Source organism: Myxine glutinosa, chromosome 10 (assembly GCF_964187855.1).
Source record: "Myxine glutinosa chromosome 10, kmMyxGlut1.1, whole genome shotgun sequence".
Classification (NCBI taxonomy): domain Eukaryota; kingdom Metazoa; phylum Chordata; class Myxini; order Myxiniformes; family Myxinidae; genus Myxine; species Myxine glutinosa.
Genome location: NC_136270.1, coordinates 52,960,410 through 52,985,290, shown reverse-complemented (window position 1 = coordinate 52,985,290; position 24,881 = coordinate 52,960,410). Strand labels below are relative to the sequence as shown.

The 24,881-nt window shown below is 45.1% G+C and overlaps 1 protein-coding gene across 1 annotated transcript in view; it reads left to right on the top strand.

Annotated features, from left to right (window-relative positions):
• LOC137434541 (regulator of G-protein signaling 11-like) overlaps positions 1-24,881 on the top strand; it is a 143,247-nt gene that overhangs the window by 60,074 nt on the left and 58,292 nt on the right. The window contains exons 11-13 of the mRNA XM_078785664.1: positions 21,375-21,488; positions 24,296-24,411; positions 24,506-24,593. Of these exons, the coding sequence (XP_078641790.1) occupies positions 21,375-21,488; positions 24,296-24,411; positions 24,506-24,593 (318 nt within the window). The remainder of the gene's footprint in view (positions 1-21,374; positions 21,489-24,295; positions 24,412-24,505; positions 24,594-24,881) is intronic.

Below are 24,881 nucleotides of genomic sequence, written 5' to 3'. Positions count from 1 at the left end.
AGAAAATATCCAAATAAGTGGTTGTATGCTCCCTTAAAAGTTGTTCCTCCATTTCTATGCAACTTAGTGAATACTACTGACACCAGTATGCCAATATATAGGTGTGGCAGATTAACAAAATATGTTGCAGGTACACGTAACATCGTGTTCTGAGTGTAAAAACCCATAACAGCACGTTCACGTCTGCCCCTTGGTTTTAAGATTCACAATGCATTTCGTTTTAAAACTCACTATAGTTGAATGCAGCAAGATTGTTTTTACTATGTTCCATATCATCTATGCCTAAGACACATCCATACATACAGCACAATTTATATGCTGATAAAGGTCAAGTTTATATATGTAAAAATCCATGAGCAGAGTACTCTGGAAAGTCAGTGTAAGACCTCTTCCAAATTTAGCTAATTTTGTACCCACTCATTTTTTTTTTATGAAGCTCCTATCCATAAATAGCTGTTATTCTCATATAAATTCCATCAAAAATGGAATCCCAAAATTACTCACAATTTTACTATTAATTAATGGCTGCTCATAACCTAGCACATCAAATCTGTATATTCCATCGCCCTTGACAAAAGAGATAATGTTCATAATCAAAGTATATTCCTATTTTATTTTACGAATTTTCTGGATATTCTTGTAAGATTGACACACAAAACAAAAACACAAACATTGACACACAAACATACACAAACCCAAGCATTATGTATATTTGTTTGCATTGGAACCATCATTAACAGATCAAGATGGGTGTCAATTTCATTGCAATTTCGTAAAATTTATCCTTTAATGTTAGAAACGCTAATACACAAATAGACAAAAAGTTTATTTTTAGAAAACCCCTATAATGTCACATTGAAATTACCCTTTTGGTTCCCACAATAATTTATCCAAATTTGACAATACATCTATTTACATGTCAGTCGACCACTGACCTATCAGCATGCAAAAGAATAGTCCAAAATGCCCACCTGCTGATCATGTGACGCTTGTCACTTGGTTTCCAAAAAATTTTGCAAAGCAATGTTCCACACTTTGGTAATTGTTTTGTTGTAAAAAAATTGTTTTGCCCAAAATACTTCCTAAAACGACATTTATAATTGGCAAATATGAGGCTTCCAGAATGAACTCTAATTCTGGATCTTTTAATTCATGTTCCAAAAAAAATCAAATTTTGGCATTTAATCAATTAATTATGAATTCGCTAATAAGCAAAAGTAAAATTCATTCTTGCTCCGAAAAAAATTTTTGAGACAAGAAGCATGAACAATTATTCATGTTGGTCTGATGATTTAATCTGTTGAGGCCTGTCGTCATTTGAGATCTGCAGCAATGAAGGCCTAATCGTTATCTGAGGTACCGGTAAGCACTGGTACCCTTGATCTTGGTTCGTCCTATGAACTAGTCTTCCTATTTGAATATGGACAACGTCGTTTCCAGTGTCCAATATTTCCACAATTAAAACATCGATTTCTGTCATTGGCTGATCTGCCCACCTGTTCACTTGTATCGCTGGGCTGCATCTCCAGATCCCTGAGTTGCCACCGCAACCTCTGGTTATCGCCTGAAACACGAAAAAATTCTCTGTACCGTCCTTTTTGGGGAGACAAATGGGAATCAGATGGGACAACTGTCACTTTTATGCCTATTTCGGAGGGCAGTTGTGCATTTATCTCCTCCAATGTATCCTGCATCGTTTTTATTTTAAGTTCTAGGTCCAATATACGTCCGTGCTGTGCCCTTTTCCTGGATTCAACATCCCAATAATGGAAGGCCAGCCAGTCTACTTTGAACTTCTGTCTCCTCCTGGCTTTCAATTCTTCACCGAGTGTTTCCAATATGTTCCTGTCAAAAGTACCATCCCGTGGGAATTCCCTTTTTCGTCCTTTAGTCCATTCATGCCAGGATTCCACATCTTTAAGTGATTCTGCACCATATTTCTGATACATGGAGTTGATACAAGTACCTCTTTGACTCAAGTCTAATTGACTTTGTTTATCCTTGCAGAGTCCACTTCCCATCTTTTCTGTGTGTGAGTAACACTCTATACTCACTCAATGTACCAAATAACTACTAGGACTACACAACGGACTACACCTATACCCACTATCAACTGTGTGTACTGCAAAAATCTCTGAAGTTTGTTCCACCTTATTCAGAGTAGCGTTGAATACGTTGTTTTCTAGCTTATCCCTATAAGCTCCACTCTGTGGTCTCCCAGGATCTCCACCGGATCGAAGTATCTCCACCTTTTCAATCGATGACTTCAGGTGATTTCCAGAGAGTCTCCCTGTCCTGTGGCTTTTCCCACACCCCAATCTCACTGATCGGTGTTGCAGATGAGTCTGGATCAGTAAGTCCTGTTGAGGGGGGGATCAAACAAAAATAACCACATATAATATAACAAATAACTACTAGACTCACCACCTCGCTCATCGTCCAAGGTTGTCTGCACATTGATGTTTCGCAAATGTCTCAAAGCTTCTTTCTTGAAACCGCACTTTTTATTCATCCATCAATTGACTTGATTAAATTAAATTTAAATTAAATCAGATCAGATTAAATCAATCAGATGAGAATCAATCAGATCAAAATCACTCAGATCAAAATCAGAATCAATTCAATTATGCAATTTCAATCAATTTATCAATATTACTCAATAAAATTCTAATAATAATACATAATAAAATATCATAAATGATAATATCAAAAGTCACATTTATCAGTCTGATGACTCTATACCTAAGCCTTTTCCCAATGTTGCCAAAACAGTTCCGTCCGCTGGCGGAGGTATTTGATCATGGACGTCACTTTTGACCCATACCTTCCGTCAATTGACAAATAACCGTTCTGCCTCTGGATCATATCTGACATATTTTTGCAATCCTGTATGGTCATTATATCACAAATTAGAGTTTAACAACCACTGAAGGCAACTCAACCCTTCATTTGTGAGACAATCAACCAAATTGATCAGACAGATATGAACCAGTTCATTGGGTACCCAAAGTGCTTGATAATTAAAATGTTGTAAGATTCCTGAAATGCCGTACCAATGAATGGCAATTAATTCATAATATTGACCAATGCAATCCAATCACACTGAAATTGCAAGCCTCCAACAAACTTTGTGACTTGTAATACAGCATTTATCCTGCAGAGTTGTAAAGCTATCCTTAAAGCCCATGCAATCGATTGACATCAAAACCCAATGATGACATGCCTGACAATCATAAAAATCGTCATGATTGTAAAATCATGACCATTGTAAATCATTGTCATTATAAATTGTAAATGTAAATGTTAAATTGTAAATTGTAATTTGTAATGCATTACCATAATCAGTCATACCATAATCAGTCATTTCAACAAACTTTGAGAATGAACATGACCACTGATCATCAATGATGAAGGGTGGGGAAGGGAGTAGGAGAAGTGGCAGAATGCCAAGGGAGGGAGGAGGCTGGGGGGGGGGGGGGGTGGGGTGGGGCGGGGCTCCCTTAGGGATATTAATACTATGCGAAATACGACACTCATTGTATTTTTCTAAAAATAACTGTGTATTATTGGCTGCACTTAAAACTACCTTCTGTGCAAGCCATACACTCATCTGTGTATTATTTAACCATTCGAACTGTGTCGTACTATTTCACAAATTATTTTAGCAGTATGGGGCCATGGTTTGAGGAGGGGGGGGGGGGGAAGAGGGGTGCAAAAACACATACCCACACACACAAAAAACACAGCAAGACCACATAATGAGGTGATATGCTAAATTAACATGGGATCCAATGGGATATGGGATCAGCAATCCCATCCAATCCCATACAATCAACGATCCTATACAACAACACACTCCTATATAACATGACTTGGTGGGGAGGATGATGGCAGGATGGGGTTAGGATTAGGATTGGGGTGGAGGGGACAGGAAATGGAAAAAAAAGGGGGGGTGATGTCATTGTCTCCCAAATTTGTTTGGCCTAGCAGTATAGCAGTACCTGTTATCTACCAAGCAAGTATTCCTTCCCATAAGATCTCTACCAAAAATTGGTGAAAATCTGGGAGCTCCAATTATGTGAATACACATTTCTCAGGATATTCCAGGCTGCTACCTCCAGGTACACGCAACAGGTACATTTCATTCATTTATCCAATAAACCCTAAAAAACGTATGTTGTCCTAATCCGCAGTCAGATCAGATCGGGAAGAGTCAGATCAGGAGGATGAATACCATAGTTCTAATTTGTAGAGATTCCGTATCCGAGTGGCATGGGATAGTCTCGCATTAATTTGTATCTGGATTGAATGATTTTTAGCTGTGATCCAAGATCCCCAAAAAATCCCAAAAATCCCAAAAATTCCCCAATCAGGATGTAAATATACAGGTAAAAGGTAAGTTTGGAGAGAAAAAGAAAGGGGGGGGGGCTGCAGAAGGGAAGAAAAAATGGGGGGGGCAGGGAGGGGGTTGGATAATGGTTGGATGGGGTAAGGGTGAGGAGTTAGGATGGAGGGGGGCAGGAAATGGAAGGAGGGAGGGGGAAAGGGCGGGGGAAGGTTGGGGGGGGGGGGTGTGGGGCAGGAGAAGTTGAAAGAGGTTACATTTAAAAGAAAAAAATCGTTTCTGATCCCATATGTAATAAGTGGACAAGGGACTAGGAGACATTTACAAAGCAGTCACCACATGGTTACTATGGGCAACCTGTCTGCACGTATTCCAACGTCCACGGCTGGAAGTGCAAAAGAAAAATACCTATTTTTAGACCGTCTGTCGACTCGTGCACAAAGATTTGCCTGGCGCGCTCTAGCACATGTCGGATTAACTTTTATGAAAGTGCTAAACCCACTGTTGTACCACACTGGGAATTCATGTTCGAAAATCGAATCCAGCCGATTTCCCCTTAGCACTGTACGCTGTATAAAATTCACTTTTTGTACAAAAATCGCTAGTTATTGAAAAATCCTCAGATAATCGTTAAAAAAATCGTTGTTCTTCTCCGGCGACAGCATATTTACTCGTCCCTCGTGACCACATCAAAAAAGAGGCTCACCACAGGAATACCTACAGAAATACTATAGAAGTCTCAACCATAGGAACCCAGCAATATTTGAATCATCATACAAAAGGAACGGGCAGATATGTGACGCAGACCATTGAACTGGAATCACGTATGAAATCACATGAATACACAAAAAGCATACGAAATACACAAAATCCATTTTCAGTTTACGAAATACACAAAATCCATTTTCAGTTTATTTTCATGACTGAACGAATGCAGCACGCTTTTCGCTAACGCCCGGGGTTCGTTAGTGGCTCTTTGCACTCGTAGAATGTACCGAAAAAAAAATCAAATTAGAGAAAAAAAACACAAAAAAACAATTTTTTATTTATTTTTTATTTTATTTTGAAAAAACGTTGAATCGTCATGACTTCTGAAATCTTTTCACACCTTTAAGACCCCGAGGGGACCAAGCGGTCCTCCCTCGAGGAGGTATGCCTCGTGGCTTTTTCCACCTTCCACATCTCAACAAAAATACACAAAACTCAAACACTGGACAATTATCGCAGATTAACATCAGACTACACAGATAACAAACAAAAGCTTACCTTGTTCACCTGGGCAGTTGAGTCCCTACGGGCCACCAATTCTGTAGAAGAATAATTTCTACTGTATTCACTATTAAAACTTCAAGAAACTCGTTTTAGCAAAATCAATGTTTTATTCACTTTTAGAGAATTTTGTTGTATACTAAGCCGAGATCTTTAATGAGTCTTTGTTCCAGTCCTTGTTGAAGCTTGTTCGGTAGGTCTTTGTTGAAGCTTGGTCTGTAGGTCTTCAGAACTTCACAGTCGGTCTCCCAGTTCCACTGCTTTCCAATCGCAACTTTCTCTTGGTTATAAAGCCCCGAACTCCTTTGATGTTGCGGAGCATGCAGGGTCACCCCAAAGGTTAATTCCCCTTGGGACATGAGAGCCTGCAAGTGTCTCTGGTTCCCTTATCCAAAAAACCTTATTTGGCTCCTTTGGCCAGCTTTCTATGTTGGGAGACTGAGTGCACTACCTTATTTCTGTTCAAGAGGTCAAATGCTCTGACCTGCTGAGGGGGAATTTGCAGCCTGTGTTCCATCTATGGAACACAGGCTAAATATTGATAGACACAGATGGCAGTCCAAGAGCGGTACACATTCTGTCTTTTAAAATTAACTTCTCTCTGGACCACCTGTTAGCTCTTTAACCGAAGCTAAATAGTTCAAGAGGATTCACAGTTTTATCCAAACTGCACCACAGAGCATTTTTACTCCAGACACATTCTGTAGTTATATTAACAATATGGACAAATTAATATGAATATTTTATTCCCTGACAGTTCTCTCATACTATATTACAAGGAAGACCTTCCCTAATATCTGGACCGTTTCATCAACGTGGATCCCTTACTTCAGAATGGTGGCTAATCCTGGACAGGTGGCCACTCATCATAGTGTGTGCAAATGACCATTGTGATTAGTCCTGAGAAACCAACCTACACCAGTGAGGGCAATACAACAAGGCTTTCCAAACTCCACCACCAATCCACACCCCATTAAGCATTCCACACTTCAAATAGTGTGAGGTGAAGTTTGCAAATGCAACAGCCTGCGTTAGAGTGGACACCGACTTTCACCACCTTTCCCCACGTCTTCTGGAGTTTGCCAGGGATGCGTTCTTGCTGCCTTCTGGAGTTTGCCAGGGATGCGTCTTTGCTGCCTTCTGGAGTTTGCCAGGGATGCGTCCTTGCTGTCTCCTTTGCCAGGGATGCATCCTTGCTGCCTTCTGGAGTTTGCCAGGGATGCGTCCTTGCTGCCTCCTTTGCCAGGGATGCGTCCTTGCTGCCTTCTGGAGTCCGCAAGGGATGCGACCTTGCTGTCTTCTGGAGTTTGCCAGGGATGCGTCCTTGCTGCCAGGGATGCGTCCTTGCTGTCTCCTTTGCCAGGGATGCATCCTTGCTGCCTTCTGGAGTTTGCCAGGGATGCGTCCTTGCTGCCTCCTTTGCCAGGGATGCGTCCTTGCTGTCTTCTGGAGTCTGCAAGGGATGCGACCTTGCTGTCTTCTGGAGTTTGCCAGGGATGCGTCCTTGCTGCCTCCTTTGCCAGGGGATGCATCCTTGCTGTCTTCTGGAGTCTGCCAGGGATGCATGCTTGCTGCCTCCTTTGCAAGGGATGCGTCCTTGCTGCCTTCTGGAGTTTGCCAGGGATGCGTCCTTGCTGCCTCCTTTGCCATGGATGCATCCTGGCTGTCTTCTGGAGTCTGCCAGGGATGCGTCCTTGCTGCCTTCTGGAGTTTGCCAGGGATGCGTCCTTGCTGCCTCCTTTGCCAGGGATGCATCCTTGCTGTCTTCTGGAGTCTGCCAGGGATACGTCCTTGCTGCCTTCTTTGCCAGGGATGCATCCTTGCTGCCTTCTGGAGTTTGCCAGGGATGCGTCTTTGCTGCCTCCTTTGCCAGGGATGCATCCTTGCTGTCTTCTGGAGTCTGCCAGGGATGCGTCCTTGTTGCCTTCTGGACTTTGCCAGGGATGCGTCCTTGCTGCCTTCTGGAGTTTGCCAGGGATGCGTCTTTGCTGCCTCCTTTGCCAGGGATGCATCCTTGCTGTCTTCTGGAGTCTGCCAGGGATGCGTCCTTGTTGCCTTCTGGACTTTGCCAGGGATGCGTCCTTGCTGCCTCCTTTGCCAGGGATGCGTCCTTGCTGCCTCCTTTGCCAGGGATGCGTCCTTGCTGCCTTCTGGAGTTTGCCAGGGATGCGTCTTTGCTGCCTTCTTTGCCAGGGATGCATCCTTGCTGCCTTCTGGAGTTTGCCAGGGATGCGTCTTTGCTGCCTCCTTTGCCAGGGATGCATCCTTGCTGTCTTCTGGAGTCTGCCAGGGATGCGTCCTTGTTGCCTTCTGGACTTTGCCAGGGATGCGTCCTTTCTGCCTCCTTTTCCAGGGATGCATCCTTGCTGTCTTCTGGAGTCTGCCAGGGATGCGTCCTTGCTGCCTTCTGAAGTTTGCCAAGGATGCGTCCTTGCTGCCTCCTTTGCCAGGGATGCGTCCTTGCTGCCTTCTGGAGTTTGCCAGGGATGCGTCTTTGCTGCCTTCTGGAGTTTGCCAGGGATGCGTCTTTGCTGCCTCCTTTGCCAGGGATGCGTCCTTGCTGTCTTCTGGAGTCTGCTAGGGATGCGTCCTTGCTGCCTTCTGAAGTTTGCCAAGGATGTGTCCTTGCTGCCTCCTTTGCCAGGGATGCGTCCTTGCTGCCTTCTGGAGTTTGCCAGGGATGCGTCTTTGCTGCCTCCTTTGCCAGCGATGCATCCTTGCTGCCTTCTGGAGTTTGCCAGGGATGCGTCTTTGCTGCCTCCTTTGCCAGGGATGCGACCTTGCTGTCTTCTGGAGTCTGCCAGGGATGCGTCCTTGCTGCCTTCTGGAGTTTGCCAAGGATGCGTCCTTGCTGCCTCCTTTGCCAGGGATGCGTCCTTGCTGCCTTCTGGAGTTTGCCAGGGATGCGTCTTTGCTGCCTCCTTTGCCAGGGATGCATCCTTGCTGCCTTCTGGAGTTTGCCAGGGATGCGTCTTTGCTGCCTCCTTTGCCAGGGATGCATCCTTGCTGTCTTCTGGAGTCTGCCAGGGATGCGTCCTTGTTGCCTTCTGGACTTTGCCAGGGATGCGTCCTTTCTGCCTCCTTTTCCAGGGATGCATCCTTGCTGTCTTCTGGAGTCTGCCAGGGATGCGTCCTTGCTGCCTTCTGAAGTTTGCCAAGGATGCGTCCTTGCTGCCTCCTTTGCCAGGGATGCGTCCTTGCTGCCTTCTGGAGTTTGCCAGGGATGCGTCTTTGCTGCCTTCTGGAGTTTGCCAGGGATGCGTCTTTGCTGCCTCCTTTGCCAGGGATGCGTCCTTGCTGTCTTCTGGAGTCTGCTAGGGATGCGTCCTTGCTGCCTTCTGAAGTTTGCCAAGGATGTGTCCTTGCTGCCTCCTTTGCCAGGGATGCGCCCTTGCTGCCTTCTGGAGTTTGCCAGGGATGCGTCTTTGCTGCCTCCTTTGCCAGCGATGCATCCTTGCTGCCTTCTGGAGTTTGCCAGGGATGCGTCTTTGCTGCCTCCTTTGCCAGGGATGCGACCTTGCTGTCTTCTGGAGTCTGCCAGGGATGCGTCCTTGCTGCCTTCTGGAGTTTGCCAGGGATGCGTCTTTGCTGCCTTCTGGAGTTTGACAAGGATGCGTCTTTGCTGCCTCCTTTGCCAGGGATGCGTCCTTGCTGTCTTCTGGAGTCTGCCAGGGATGCGTCCTTGCTGCCTTCTGAAGTTTGCCAAGGATGCGTCCTTGCTGCCTCCTTTGCCAGGGATGCGTCCTTGCTGCCTTCTGGAGTTTGCCAGGGATGCGTCTTTGCTGCCTCCTTTGCCAGGGATGCATCCTTGCTGCCTTCTGGAGTTTGCCAGGGATGCGTCTTTGCTGCCTCCTTTGCCAGGGATGCATCCTTGCTGTCTTCTGGAGTCTGCCAGGGATGCGTCCTTGCTGTCTTCTGGAGTTTGCCAGGGATGCATCCTTGCTGCCTTCCTCTTCTGATCCACCATGGACTGGATAATGTCAAGGTGTACAGATCAGCTTGGAATCGATGACGGTGGAGAAGTCATCACAGATCTCCTCTATGCAGATGATGCTGCCCTATTTGTGAGAGACCCTATCCACTGGCCGGCCGTGTTCAACCGCTTTAAATTGGTAGCTGAAAGCCTCGGCCTTAAGCCCTCATGGCAAAAAACCAAGGTAGAGAATGCTGCAATTGGTCCCTGCCCCTGACCAGTACCTATCTCCGGCGTTGTTGTAGAGTCAGTGGACCACTTCACCTTCCTGGGCTCCAACATTCATTCATCTGGATACTGCAGCCCTGGTGTGCGTAGACGAATTGGCATGGCTGATTCTGTCATGGGGTAACTCGATGCTGTCTGGAAACAGCACCACTCTAGTTTACCATAAAACTCCGTATTTGCAGAACATGCGTGCTTCTTGTTCTCCTCTATGGTTGTGAGACCCGGACCCTTTTGAAAACGGACCAAGATATCCTACAAGCTTTTCATATGCGATGTCAATGCCACATCCTTGGGGTTCGATGGTATCACCGAGTCTCAAACAGAACCATTTGTGAGATCACTATAATCAGCCCGATCACACTTCATATTTCAAGGAGAAGCTATTCCTTGTTTGGACATATCCACCGCTTAAGTGACCATGTACCAGCTCATATCTCCCTGGCATTTGCCATAACTCTCTACCATGGTCACCGACCCAATGCAACCTGGCGCCTTCCTCGAGGACGCCCAAGACTCTCTTGGTTACTCCAGTGTGCCAATGAGGTTGACTTTAGCACGCGTGAATGTTGGCAGAAGGCGGAAGACCGACAGTTATGGGGGTTGTTACGCCCTTTAGTTGTGCATGTAGATTAGTAGTAGTTGTACAGATACCATAGCCATGTAGAACCAAAAGTGGTAATTGTGTATAACTATGGGAAAACTATAACTATAAACTATAACTATAAACTATAACTATGAGTCCCTGGTGTTGGGCTAGCGGCTAGGGTGCCGGCTTAGGATTCCAAGGATCCTGGGTTCGAATCCCGGTCGATCGCTGAATTAACGCCAGGGGGGTTGACTCAGCCTGTCATCCTTCCGAGGTCGGCTAATTGAGTACCAGTTCACTGGTAATTCCCTGTTTGTCGTTAAAGGTGGCAAAAAGGGTTGGCGTCAGGAAGGGCATCCGGCCGTAAAACATTGCTTCAAATAGGGGACCGAAAAACAACAACAATCCACGGTTCCCGAAAAAGGCCAACCCCCGCTTTGCGGGGAAAAATGGCCTCCAAAGGTGGTTTTTTTTATGGGAAAAGCCTGTCAAAATGACCGATGCGAAAACTCAACACAATACAAATGATTACAATATACACAAAGTTATGGACCATGTCCAATGAATTATGTGCAATAAGGGAATGAGAAACGAGAGCTGGTTTAACGGGATCCTAAACACGAACGGGTAAAAACGTTAGGTGTGATTTATTTGATGTGCTTCAGGTGTAAATGTGAAAAGAAGCAAACCTACGGTGTATAAACACAGCCTTGTTCGCTTCCAAAATAGTAATAAACGAGAACGGCACTCTTCAACGTCATGACGTCGACTGATATGCCTCCGCCCATATTATTATATCATTACAATACTTGTACCAAGTTTATTTTCAATCCATTGAGCTGTTCTCAAGTTATCACATGACCTCTGACCTTTGGCCTTTGACCTGGGTTACCAAAATCTAATCATTTAATCTTTACATCATTATACATACCTGGAACAAGTTTGAATTAAATCACTTCAGCTGTTCTCAAGTTATATACATATTACAGACTTTGACCTTTGACCTCTTGACCCCAAAATCGAATCAGTTCATCTTTACATCATTATTCATTATACATAACTGTACCAAATTTGGTCAGAATCGCATCACTGGTTCACAAGTTATCGCGGTAACAGGATTTTTCCTAACATGACCTCTGACCTTTGGCCTTTGACCTCGTGTCCCCAAAATCGAATCAGTTCATCTTTACCTCATTAAACATACTTGCACCAAGTTTGACTAAGATCCCTTCAGCCGTTCCCAAGTTATCGCGGTAACGAAAACCTATCACGGAGGAACAGACGGACAGCCGGCGTACAACCTGAAAACGCCTCCAGCGACTTCGTCAACAGAGGCATAAAAACGCGGGGGGTGTATAGGCACAGCCTTGATTGCTCCCAAAAAAAAAAAACAAAAAAACGCGGGGGGTGTATAGGCACAGCCTTGATTGCTCCCAAATTTAAAAAAAGATAACGCGGGGGGTGTATAGGCACAGCCTTGATTGCTCCCAAATTAAAAAAAGATAACACGGGGGGTGTATAGGCACAGCCTTGATTGCTCCCCAAAAAATTTTTAATTTTTTTTTGTATACAAGATCGAGGCTCGTGAAAGAGCGAACATTAATCACACAGAAAGACAAACAGACACATAAAACAAATAACATCGGGAGCGGTAGACAAGATGGGGAGAGAGGGGGAAGGACACAAACACAACATTTGACAGCAGGGACCGAGAGACATGGAGACATGGAGACATCGAGAGATCTGTGGGAGGGAGAGGGCTTTGGGGGGGAGGCATGTGAAGGGGGGGAGGCATGTGAAGGGGGGGGGGGGGGGTGGGAGAGGTATAAACATATGGACACTGCCAGGACTTCCAGGAAAGAAGTTGGAATTTCAAACAAGGTGGATCTGGGGTGAATTAGTGGGGGTAGAAAAGATCAAGGTTTTGGATGGGGGAAGATAAGAGATGGTGGTGAACAGCTGTTTTAAAGACCTGGAGGGAGGAGTGGGATTGAAGGGAGTGTGGGAGTTTGTTCCAGAGGCGGGAGAAAAGAGGAATGAAAGAGTGAAGGTGAGCAGAAAGCCGAGATTTCGGCAGTTTAACCATCAGAGGGTTGCTGGCAGATCTTGTGCGACCTGTAGGAATATTTGGGGGACAGAGCACAGAGAGAGCTGGGGGAGCAAGGCCGGAGAGGAGTCGGTAGAAGACAGAAAGACCACCTACCTGCCTGCAGTGAGTGAGTGAAAGGCCCTCAGAGGTAGCTTCATCACGGGAGATTCCAATGATTTTGAAAGCTTTGGATTCAACAGTGTGAAATTTAAAAAAGATAACGCGGGAGGTGTATAGGCACAGCCTTGATTGCTCCCAAATTAAAAAAGATAACGCAGGGGGTGTATAAGCACAGCCTTGATTGCACCCAAATTTTATAAAGATAACGCGGGGGGTGTATAAGCACAGTCTCGTTCACTTCCGAGATAATAAAAAACCTGTGGACAGTGTAAAGGCACAAAATGCTGACTTGATTGTTCAATGCCTCGGAAAACACAACTCTGGTTATGTAATGAAGCCAAAGCATGCCTTTTGCTTATGTGCGTGCGTATTTAATACATCGTGTTTATACAGCTTGGATAGATTCCAATTCCACTGGGCTCTGACGGAATGATCTTAGAGGCCAGAAGGCCTGAAGCCAGGTGGGGCCTACACAAACTGTGTGCCTCAGAACGTCTATGACGCCGATAGTCTGCAACCTATCGACATTTGATGATGCTTTTAACAATCACTTTGGTATTTTTCACACTGAAGAGAAAAGTTAAAGGGAACTCATGGCGATTGTGAACATAACACTTCTAAATATGGCTTGGGCCGAACGGAGTAGCAAAATGGCGGACGTATGATTTATTTTTTCAGTTAGATTCTAATTTGGTTTCAGACCAGGTCATTCGACTCTGGACATGCTGCTTCTGCTGTCTCAACAATGGATGGAGGTCCTTAATGCCAAACAGGAAATCAGAGCTGTCTCCCTTGACATATCACGTGCTTTCGATACGGTCTGGCACCCCGCTCTGCTCACCAAACTCTCCTCCTATGGTATCCATGGAAATCTCCATGCATGGCTTGCGGACTTCCTCTCTGGTCGGAGTCAACGTGTGGCCCTGAATGGGTTTCTCTCATCTCCCCTTCCTGTTCAGGCTGGAGTTCTCCCAAGGTAGTGTTCTGGGCCCTGTGTTTTTCTGGTCTTCATCAATGATCTCTCCGACTCTCTGGAAAATCCTCTCTATCTCTTTGCTGATGAGTCCACTCTCTGCTGCTCCATTCCTCATCCCTCAGATCGGCAGTCTGCAGCCTCCTCACTCTCTGCAGACCTGGACAAAATCACAGACTGGGCAAACAAGTGGAACATGTCTTTCAATCCTGACAAATCTCACACTCGTACTATGTCTCTCCGAAAAGATCGACTGGAAAACCCTCCCATCCACTTTCGCAACAATCCTCTCCAAGAAGTTCTGTCACTCGAGCTTTTGGGTCTCACTATCTGCCATGATCTTTCCTGCGAAAACCACATTTCCAAGCTGGCCTCCAAAGCCAGTTCTCTGTCGTGCAAAGTCCTTCCTTGGCACAGCTGAGGTCCTCACCACATACAAGGCTTTCATCCGCAGCTCAATGGAATACTGCTCTCCCTTCTGGGCCGGTGCTCCTGCCTCACACCTAGCTCGTCTTCACGCTGTTGAAACCAAAGCTTTCAGAATCATTGGAATCTCCCGCGATGAAGCTAACTCCAAGGGCCTCTCACTCACTCACCGCAGGCAGGTTGGTGGTCTTTCTGTCTTCTACCGACTCCTCTCCGGCCTTGCTCCTCCAGCTCTCTCTGTGCTCTGTCCCCCAAATATTCCTACAGGTCGCACCAGATCTGCCAGCAACCATCTTATGGTTAAACTGCCAAAATCAAGACGCTCTGCTCACCTTCACTCTTTCATTCCTCTTTTCTCACACCTCTGGAACAAACTCCCTCACTCTCTTCAATCCCACTCCTCCCTCCAGGTCTTTAAAACAGCTGTTCACCACCATCTCTTATCCTCCCCCATCCAAAACCTCGGTCTTTTATACCCCCGTTAATTCACCCCATATCCACTTTTTTGAAATACCGACTTCTTTCCTCGAAGTACTAGCAGTGTCAATGTTTTTTTAAACCTCAACCCACTCCCCCAAGCCCTCTCCCTCCCACAGATCTCCCGATATCCCTGCTCTCCATCTTGTCTCCTGCTCCCTTTATCATATGTTTTATATTTTATGTGTCAGTTTGTCTTTTTGTGATCAATGTTAGCTCTTATAGTCCTTGAGCCAGACCAAAAGTAATGCTCCGGCGGGGGGAGTAATTCTCATTATGATTTTCCATTAGACCAATGTCTCAAGTGTCAGAAAAGGTGTGATGGACATCTGAGAACGGTAGCTTAGTGCCCGGATGGACGCCATCTTTGAAACCACCCAGCTCGAAAATGCCCATTTGGTGGGGTACATTGTTGCACGTGTATCTGGACTTCTATACTAGCTATCGATGTGCGGTTGACGACTAAATATACGTCCGATGTGTACCGTCTAAATAAAAAATAATATGAAGCATTTTGTTTTAGATTAATTATTATAAAAATCAATTATCGAAAAAAAATCATATATTTTTCAATATTTTATTATTAGACTTGTACTTTTTTTAGTGAAACAACACTGGTATGATTTTCCAAATTATGCATTGTGCTACACCGTTTATCTGTCTATAAAAATAACTCAAAAACTAAAACATATCATCCACCACGAGTTTACAACAAATAAATGTAAAGAGGCATAAAATGACTTAGGCCGCCGCTGGCATTATCTATTCTGACGATAACGCAAGTTAGGAATGTCGTACGGAGAGGATTTTAACACCATACGATATCTAATAAGCAGGCGGAAATTGTTACATAGGAAATCTGCACTTTGGTGGCCATCTTGGATTTCAAAATGGCCGCCAATTATATTAATTATTCATTACTAGAGTTTGGAAAGACGTATGGAGCTGATTTTAACACCATACGATGTATATTCCTAATAAGCAAGCGGAGGTATCATTGAACATGTCATGTTTTAGCCAAATAACACCGGTATGATCTTCCAAATTATACATTTTGCTAAACCGTTTATCTGTCTATAAAGATTTTCAGGCAATTTGGCCTGCATTATAATAGAGAACAACATATGCTATACAATATACAGTGCACACAAAGTTAATTATCAGAGTCGCCATCAGAGTCATTGGCATCCTGAGCCACGATAGCATCATCCTGCACCATGTTGGAGCATCCCTGCAGCTTACACACAACAGTGCACTTCAACCCATTCAGTATGCAGGAGAAATCTGACGGTCGACACGTCCTTCTGCATGTGCATGAGATGATTCAAGACGACATCTGGAGCTGGTAGACCCGCCATCCATCGGATTGTGAGCGAACCGCCATCATCGAGTTCCCAACCATGTCCTGCTGATGGTGTTGGGACGTCTGGTAGGTTTTCAAGGCTGCGTCGCCAGATAGCCGCCTGATAGTTGGCCCTAAGCGTATGCTGCATCAAGGAGTCTTCACAAGGCGGCAATTGTCCAGATTCGATCTGGCCCTTCTTTGCACAGAACATGTGATAACGGAGCGAATTAACACCGACGATCTTCGTGTTCTTGGCGTACAGCTGACACGTGAAGGCCTGAATGCTATTGAAGACGTCTGTTGGTACATTCCACGAAGATCCCAGATCTGTGAATGCTTGAAGATACAGCTCATTCGCTTGCACAAGCTTCAAAGCCTTTATCTTTCCTTGGCTAGCCAGAGCACTCACAGTGTCACACCCGCTCCATGCATGAAGCCCTGGCAATGCACTGCAAACTCCAGACCCCAATACCGCAGCCAACTTTCCAACGTCGATCATTCTGACTCGAACCTTTGTTCCTCGTCTGATGAAGAGCTGACTATCGATGGTTCTGCTGAGATGAAGACTGATGATCAGAACGTCGGTGTCATCTGCCACTAAGATGATCGTCTTGTAGTGGGTAGCGGCGTGCTTTGCGTGGAGAAACATATGCGTGTCTGCTTCCTCGTGGCTACATTCGAGTGCTTGCACCAACTTCCACCTATCGCGGGTCAGTACCAGACATTTTTCACCACAGGTGACATACAGTGTTCTGTTGCCTAGCTTTTCGCGATTTGTTTCATGTTTCCACGACTCTGCCAGAAACACAACCAGTTTCTCCTTTGTCTGGCTGCAAGCAAGGAGACGCCGCCAGTTCATGATTTTGTGTGCGGGTCTGATCTCGCTGAAACTGATGCCTTCATTTGAACCGCGGTTCACACGCTCAGCTGCTTTGATGGATTCTTCTGTGTATGTGTCAAAGACAACATTGATGCGCTCACTGCCTTGACCAGCGTGAAGCACTGCAGCAAGGATGCGGTCAGATAGTTCTTCGAACGTGTCGTTCTCGCCATGCATCTTTTGTATGAGAGCCATCGCATCAATTATTGTTGCACTTCGCTTGTCAACGTTCTCGGCTGGTTCCACAAGACCTTCCATGTGTTTCGCAAGTGCAGCTTTGTTCGTTTTTTTCATTGACCCATCAACGTTTGCCAAAGACCATGGTAACGGCCCTAGTGGGTGACAAAGGACAAGTTGCATGTCGAGGTTCCTTGTCTTGGCGATGAGTATCATGGTGGCAAACAGTTGTCTGTCAGCTCTCAGGACGATCTCCTTGTTTGTGCCCTTCACAACTTTCTGCTTGATCTTACCAAAGGTCTTCAAGTTTAGCTTGTTCAATGTGTCATGAAAGCCTGTTCCCTCTTCAAGACGTTTCTGGAAGCTTTGATACGCCGCTTCCCCCTTTTGCAGGGTGTTGAGTAGGTCATTAGAAACGTCCTCCCTCGCAGCCGCTCCGGTAGATATACTGAGAAGACATGACGGATCATCGGCGAATGGATTAGTCCAGTCATTTTCCAGTAGATCACAGATAGCTGTGACGCCAGACTCATCACGTTTGATGCGAGAAGTAGACAAGTTAGGGTGCTTGGCGTGAGATGTGTCGCTGCCATTCACAAGGATAGTTTCTCGTAGTTGCCTCAGTGCAGTAGCCCGATTTTCTGCAGTTAGATAGTATCGTGACACAGCCCCTTGTCGAAGACTAAAACCTCGTGTTCCTCCAGCTGTTTGCGTATCTTTGTTTACTGTTTCTTCTGTTGTCTGATCAACAGCGATTCTGGCAAATGGATTCCCTGGTCTAAGCTGTACGGAGAAGTAGCCTTGATTGAAATGCCTGTACAACTCGGGGCATGTTTCGTGGAGTTGCGTCATCTGTGCATAGTACACTGGTAGATATCTAGCATAGTTCACCTTGTTCATTGCGAAACACCAAGGGATCACTCTTCTGACACAAGCCAAGTGAAGCATCCAGTCGCCTTCTCTATCCGCACGAATCAACCCCAGCAGGGTCTCTACCATATCAATATACATCATCCAGAAGCGAGCCAGGTCTCCATGTTTGGTTCGCAGAAAATGTAGGTATTTCGCGAACATGTCAAAGCTCTGTACACATGAATCATCATCGAGAGCAGCAGCGAGAGTCTCGTGGCAAACATCCTCCTTGATGCTGCGAATTTTGAGGTCAGTGCTTCGAATCTGGGGTTCCTTGTCAGGATGATTGCTTTCTATCCACACCTGGAAGCCCTTCCAAATGATGCGCATTAGTGCCTCGTACATCAACTTGTGGAGTCGCACAGCACGGTTGTATTGCTTGCCTTCCAGAACCCTGTTGATGGAACCTTCAGCGATTACTCCTGACTCAACAGCTACATCCCGAAGGCCTGCATCTCCAAACATTTCCCCAATGCTCGACATGAAGTTACAGATGGTATGGAAGTTCCCCATCATGAGCACGATTCTTCCATATCGATCGACATCTTTCCATGCTATTTCGGTCGCCTTAGCAAATAGTGCCTGGTCTAGCACCACCGGTATACGCTCAAGCTGAAGTGATGACATGATGTTCAGAGCTTCTCTGAGGATTTCTTGCACTGTTGCCATATCTGTGGCAGGCGCGTTTATAGTCGGCAGGTAGCCAACTACATCTTCCGTCACCTGAACACGATCTCTAGTCATGATGTTGAAACCAGTCCACGAACTGATTGTCTGGTCGCATGGTTCCAGGATGCGAGTCATAATCCATACGTGATTTCGGCGCTGCGCAAGGGATGTTGCGCCTGCAAGAGTGTCAGAAAGATCTGCAGGCTTGATTGCAGGTGGGCCCTCTCGTTTCCCACCGCTGTATATTGGAACTAAATCGCTGGATGACGGGATAGATCGCTTCTTATCTGCTTTGGATACTGCCGATGGAGGTTGGGGCGGCAAACACGACTGCGACTTCGGTTGGACGATGATACCGTTGACGCGATGCGATGTTCCGCCACCACTCAGCGATTCCTCTAGCCTGTCGATGTTATCGAATGCTAATACAGTCGGGACCGAAGGGTGCACATGTGACGGAAGTGGTACTGTATCTTTCTCCACACTTGCTAATTTGTCTATGCATAGCGCTGTCTCGATTTCTTCCAGAACTGTGTACGAACATCCGTGCCCGAGTCGATTCAATATTCTGATGACCTCTGTATTACCGGTGAGCGTTTTCATGACCCACGGAAGTAGGACATGCTTCGATGTTCTGATGGTACCCCGGTGTACAGCATTGATGATATCTTGAGCCATCGACCATACCAGTGTGTCGGCACGCGCAGAGCTACCCCCACTCCCGCAAATCAAAGTATGCAGAAATACACGAAGAGAATCTGGTATCTTCACGTAATCTGAAGTGAGTTCTGCTGGCTGAGGCGGCCAACGTTCATTGTAATGAGCATCTTTGATCTGGTGTCGCAGTGAAGTAGCTGCACGCACAATGTTACTTTCACCGTCCGTTCGTTCAAATGCTTTCACTTCTGCTTTCAGGTTTACGCACTCTGCAGCAATCTCTCGCTTTGTCAGATTATCGGGCATCAAGTATACACGGTGTTTCACATTGAAGAAGATGAGCGATTCTCCAAACTCTCTTTGTAATGTGCGCTGCAGATTCTTCTTGATGGAGTCACGAACATCAACTGTAAATGTATCTGAAGACAGGATATCTGTTGCAACATCAACTATTGGAACAATCCTCGGGTTCAAGAACAAGTCAGTGCGAATGAAATTGAATATACATCGTATCATTTCTTTTTTCTCGATATTATCTTCAATGTCAGTTTCTACTTGAGGTTTTTGGGGCCGTGTGTAGTTTCTATAGCAGGAGAAGTGGTAGTGAGCCTCAGCTGCAACCATATCTCGTGTAGTCAATGCCAAAACTCTCTCATCATTGCGAGCTGTCGCAGCATCTCTTATTGTCTTATCTGCTCGAAGTTCAACAGCCAAGACAACTGTTTCACGGGTACGACTGCCTTTTATGAATTTTGAAGCACGCTGGCAAAAAATGCATTTATCATCGTAGACCGTTGAAGTTGATCCTGTCTCTTCCCGTGATGATCGCCGTCGCACCGCATCGCCAGTATCAACTGAAGAACTTCTAGCTGCATTGGTCAAAGTAGCTAGGTGGTTTTTGTGAGTGAAGTCTGATCTACAAGCCCTATGGTATAATATTGGAATATTAGGAAGTTCAACTGCGCCTTCTTGGACTAGCTTTAGAATTGGATAAAAGTTTCTAACTGCGGCTGCGTCACACAATGTCTTCCAAGAACTGTTGCCGCTGCCTTGCTTAGTTCAGAGAGTGGCGACTTCTTGCTGCACAGGATGCACGTTCCGGACTCAGGTTCAATCTTCGCCCGTTTCGCCTCGACACCGGCCATCTCAGCTGAAAGAACAAAAAGACTGACGTTAGATTACTCCGATATCCGAAAAGCTCGCCAGCTTACATAGACATACTCATCCAAGTCAGTGAACATGTTAGATGGCGCCACAATACAACTCTATAATAGAGTTGTATGTGGTGCCATCTAACATGTTCACTTTTAGTTCTTAAGCCACCCACCCCCCCCCCCCCCCCCCCTCAGAAATTAATCAGGTCACCGCAACAAATCTCAGACTGAGATATAGAATATAGAATATAGATATAGAATAGACTGACGTCACTTTCGGCACTGGGTTCTGTGGGTTGATTATCGGCGGGAAATTCCAACTGACATAGTTTCGGTTTGTGGAAAGTGCATGCCTTTTCATATATTTTTTGTGTAAACTCGTGGTGGATGATATGTTTTAGTTTTTGAGTTATTTTTATAGACAGATAAACGGTGTAGCACAATGCATAATTTGGAAAATCATACCAGTGTTGTTTCACTAAAAAAAGTACAAGTCTAATAATAAAATATTGAAAAATATATGATTTTTTTTCGATAATTGATTTTTATAATAATTAATCTAAAACAAAATGCTTCATATTATTTTTTATTTAGACGGTACACATCGGACGTATATTTAGTCGTCAACCGCACATCGATAGCTAGTATAGAAGTCCAGATACACGTGCAACAATGTACCCCACCAAATGGGCATTTTCGAGCTGGGTGGTTTCAAAGATGGCGTCCATCCGGGCACTAAGCTACCGTTCTCAGATGTCCATCACACCTTTTCTGACACTTGAGACATTGGTCTAATGGAAAATCATAATGAGAATTACTCCCCCCGCTGGAGCATTCACTTCAAAATATGGCCGGTTGGCTCAAGGACTATTACACGAGCCTCGACCTTGTGTACAACAACAACAAAAAAATAATTGTGGGTGGAGTCAGGCCAGCTGCCCAACCAATGGTTGTAATGATATATAAATACACGTTTTGAGGTTTAGCTAATTATATATAGAATATTTGCATGGAATGGCAATTTTTAATATGTGGAATAAATGTAAAGATTATCTAAGCATGTTATTGCTGTCATACCTCCTTCCCACTTGCAGGTTTGTTCGGCATTATGACCGGTATGCATCACATGACCCTATCATGTCTGGCTGCTTGCCCAGTAACCCCTGGATTTCTCAAGATCCATCACTGTGGAGCCTCCATGCCAGCATGTCGGTTTATTATTATTCTACATCTCACACACCTATTTCAATCATAACAAGAAGAAAAGACATAAAATGTCATAGCCCCCGCCGTGGTTTTAGTAAATTTGCTGTACGGAGTTAAAGGCTGTCAGTCGGCCATCTTTAGTCTGGTGACAAAACAAAATCTGCTGTGTGTGTGTGTGTGTGTATATATATATATATATATATATATATATATATATACCAGCAGAAGTACCCGGCATTGCCGGGCGGGGGAGGGGAGGGGAGGGGAACGGGGGGGAGGGGTGAAGAGGGGGGGAGGGGAGAAGAGGGGGAGGGGGAGAGGGGAGAAGAGGGGGGATGGGGAGAGGGAGGGTGAGGGATGGGAGGGGGAGGGGGTGGGAAGGATGGGAGGGGGAGGGGGGAGTGTGAGGGATGGGAAGGTGAGGGGGGTGGGAGGGGGGAGGGGAAAAGAGGGGGGGTGGGAGGGGGGAGGGGAGGAGAGGGGGGGTGGGAGGGGGGAGGGGAAGAGAGGGGGGAGGAGGGGGAGGGGAGGGGGAGGGCACGCGAATCATCGAATCAGCGCGCTGCTCTGCCACCGATTCAGATTCCGTGTATAATATTCCTTGCTGAAAAAAAATATGGATCTAAAGATGAAAGAAAAAAAAACCTATGTGATGTGAATGGCAATGTTCCTCGCTGAAATGTGAAAAAACGCAATCGCGCGGCAAGGAACATCACGTGATCGCTCTGAGCGATCGATTGCAACTCTGCGTCGTGGGCGTGGCCAACGTGGCCTCATGCTCCCAGGTGATTGGCTAACTCGAGCTCGAGAGAGCCATAATGCGCTACGTTATGGCAATAAATATGGATCTAAAGATGAAAGGGAAAAAAACCTATGTGGTGTGAATGGCAATATTCCTCGCTGAAATGTGAAAAAACGGAATCGCTTTTCGCTCTGAAATACGTGCGCACGCGTAACTGAGTTAATGGCGGCAAGGAACATCACGTGATCGCTCTGAGCGAATCAGCGCGCTGCTCTGCCATTCCGGTCATAATATGCCTCGCTGAAATGCGCTGAGGTAAAAATATGGTTTAAAAATATTATGAAATAATTTTTTAGGTCGACCATGTTTGTCCCAGGCTCAATGGCCATGTTTGTGCCAAATATCAAGTACGTAAGCCTCTCCGTTTAGGAGTCTACCGGTAACATTACACACACACACACACACACACACACACACACACACACACACACACACACACACACACACACACGTATTGTCTTTGTGTCAAGTTTGAAGAAAATTGGTCTTTGCATGTCCGAGAAATGGATGGGGACACATTTAAGTAACAAAATGGTCGCCAATCGGCCATCTTGGATCTGATCTCGAAAAAAAATGGCGTGCATATGTCATATGTTATCATTCATTATCTGTGTGCCAAATTTGAATAAGATCAGTAAATCCATTTCCAATAAATGGTTGAGGACGTCTTCAACATCGGGGTTTTTTACAACTAAAATGGCAGCCAGTCTACCACTCGGCCATGTTTGATTAGATCCCAAAATAAAGAGAGGTGCATGTGTATGCCGTCATGTACTCTGCTTGTGCCAAGTTTGAACAAAATGGGTTCATACATCTCCGAGACATGGTTGCGGGCGCATGGGCAAGACCAAATCCATAAGCCCCCGTTTCGGACTAAGTCCAACTGGGGCTAATACTTCTCTTTTTATGTGTCTGCCCCCGAAGGTGGCATTATGTTTCCGGGTTGTCCGTCCATACAGGCTAAACCTCGTTTTTCTCAGCATCCACATGTTCAATTGAGACGAAACTTTCAGGGTTGGAGTGACACCCATGCAGAATGTTTTTATGATAATTGTGATGTCATAGGTCACGTGTATGGCAGCCATCTTGGATTAAACGCAAAGAATGAAAAAATTATTTCTCAGAAACCGCTGAATGGAAAAATTTTAAACTTGGCACATTGTACTCCCAATAGGGAACAAAAGCATGATAATGATGACATCATACGTGAAGTGGTATACCAGCCAAAAATGTTTTAATCAAATTCCTTATCCTAAAAATCTGAAATTGCATGCACATGATCTATGACCCATTTGTGTTGAAATATTAAATTTATGACATCATAGGTCACATGGTTTGGCCACCATATTGGATCTAACCTAAAACCTTTAAAAAAAAACATCTTCTCCCAAACCACCAAATCAATTGGCTCGAAACTTTACTTGTCATTGATAAGGCATTGCGATTAAAGGATGATCACGAAAACATCATCGGTCCCATGGTGTGGCAGCCATATTGAATTGAAGGAAAATATTAAATAATTATATCTCTGAAACCGCTCACCCTATCGATGCGAAATTTTACAAATATCATCTAACACCACTGCTGCATATAGTTTGACAATGATGATGTCGTAGGTCACGTGCTTTGACAAACATTCTTGGATAGAAAAATGAACCTCATCTGATCAACACGAAACTTCACAAACGTGATCCCCTACCGATACATATGCAGGGTGTACATTTTTAAGGTCATATGTCACATGGTGTGGCCACCATATTAGCTTGAAAGACGATAATTTAAAAAATGCCCTTCTCTGAAACCGCTTCACCGATCGATGTGAAACCTGTCATGCCTGGTGAAAATGTGATACTTGAAAACAGCTGAAGGGATTTAAGTCACACTTGTTTATTTTTAGGACATTGAACGAGGGCATCTACCCGTTGTGGGCATATTGGCAACACAGTCGCATTGCTCTAGTTTAATATGGCTTCTTGATACCAACCCATTATTGCTTACTGTTGGCAGGGTGGAGGTTCCAGCAAGACAGAGAGTCGAGTGTTGGGCCTTCAGCTTCAAAGTACTACTCAACGACCCACGTGGGCGACAAGAATTGCGCGAATTCCTTCTGAAGGAGTTCAGTGGTTGGTCAGACGCATGCTTTTCTTGTTCCAATTTCTCTCTGTTCTTTATTCCAAGAAAATTATTCATACGCACGTGATCGATACTCTTCCGCAGCTGAAAACCTCAGCTTTTGGGAGTCCTGCGAAGACCTGAAGTCTTGTGAACTGTCCAATGTGAAGGAGAAAGCGGAGGAGATTTTTGGGTTGGTATTTATTTTTAACACTCACTATCTTCACTGCACTTTTATGTTACAGGCCTATATACATTTCCGTAGAGAAGAGCGAATCGGTTGTTTACCTCTTAGATGATGAAATAGTGACTACTCTTCCACAATTTGTGTTTCAAGCAAGTTTGTGTTTCCAGCAAGTGTTTTCCTTGTTTTGTTCAATCTCTTCCTGCTTCCCAAGCCACATCTCCATAGCGTGACCATCACTTTGATTTGTCACCCACCATCCATATCTGCTGTATCGATAGTGACAGACTACACAGA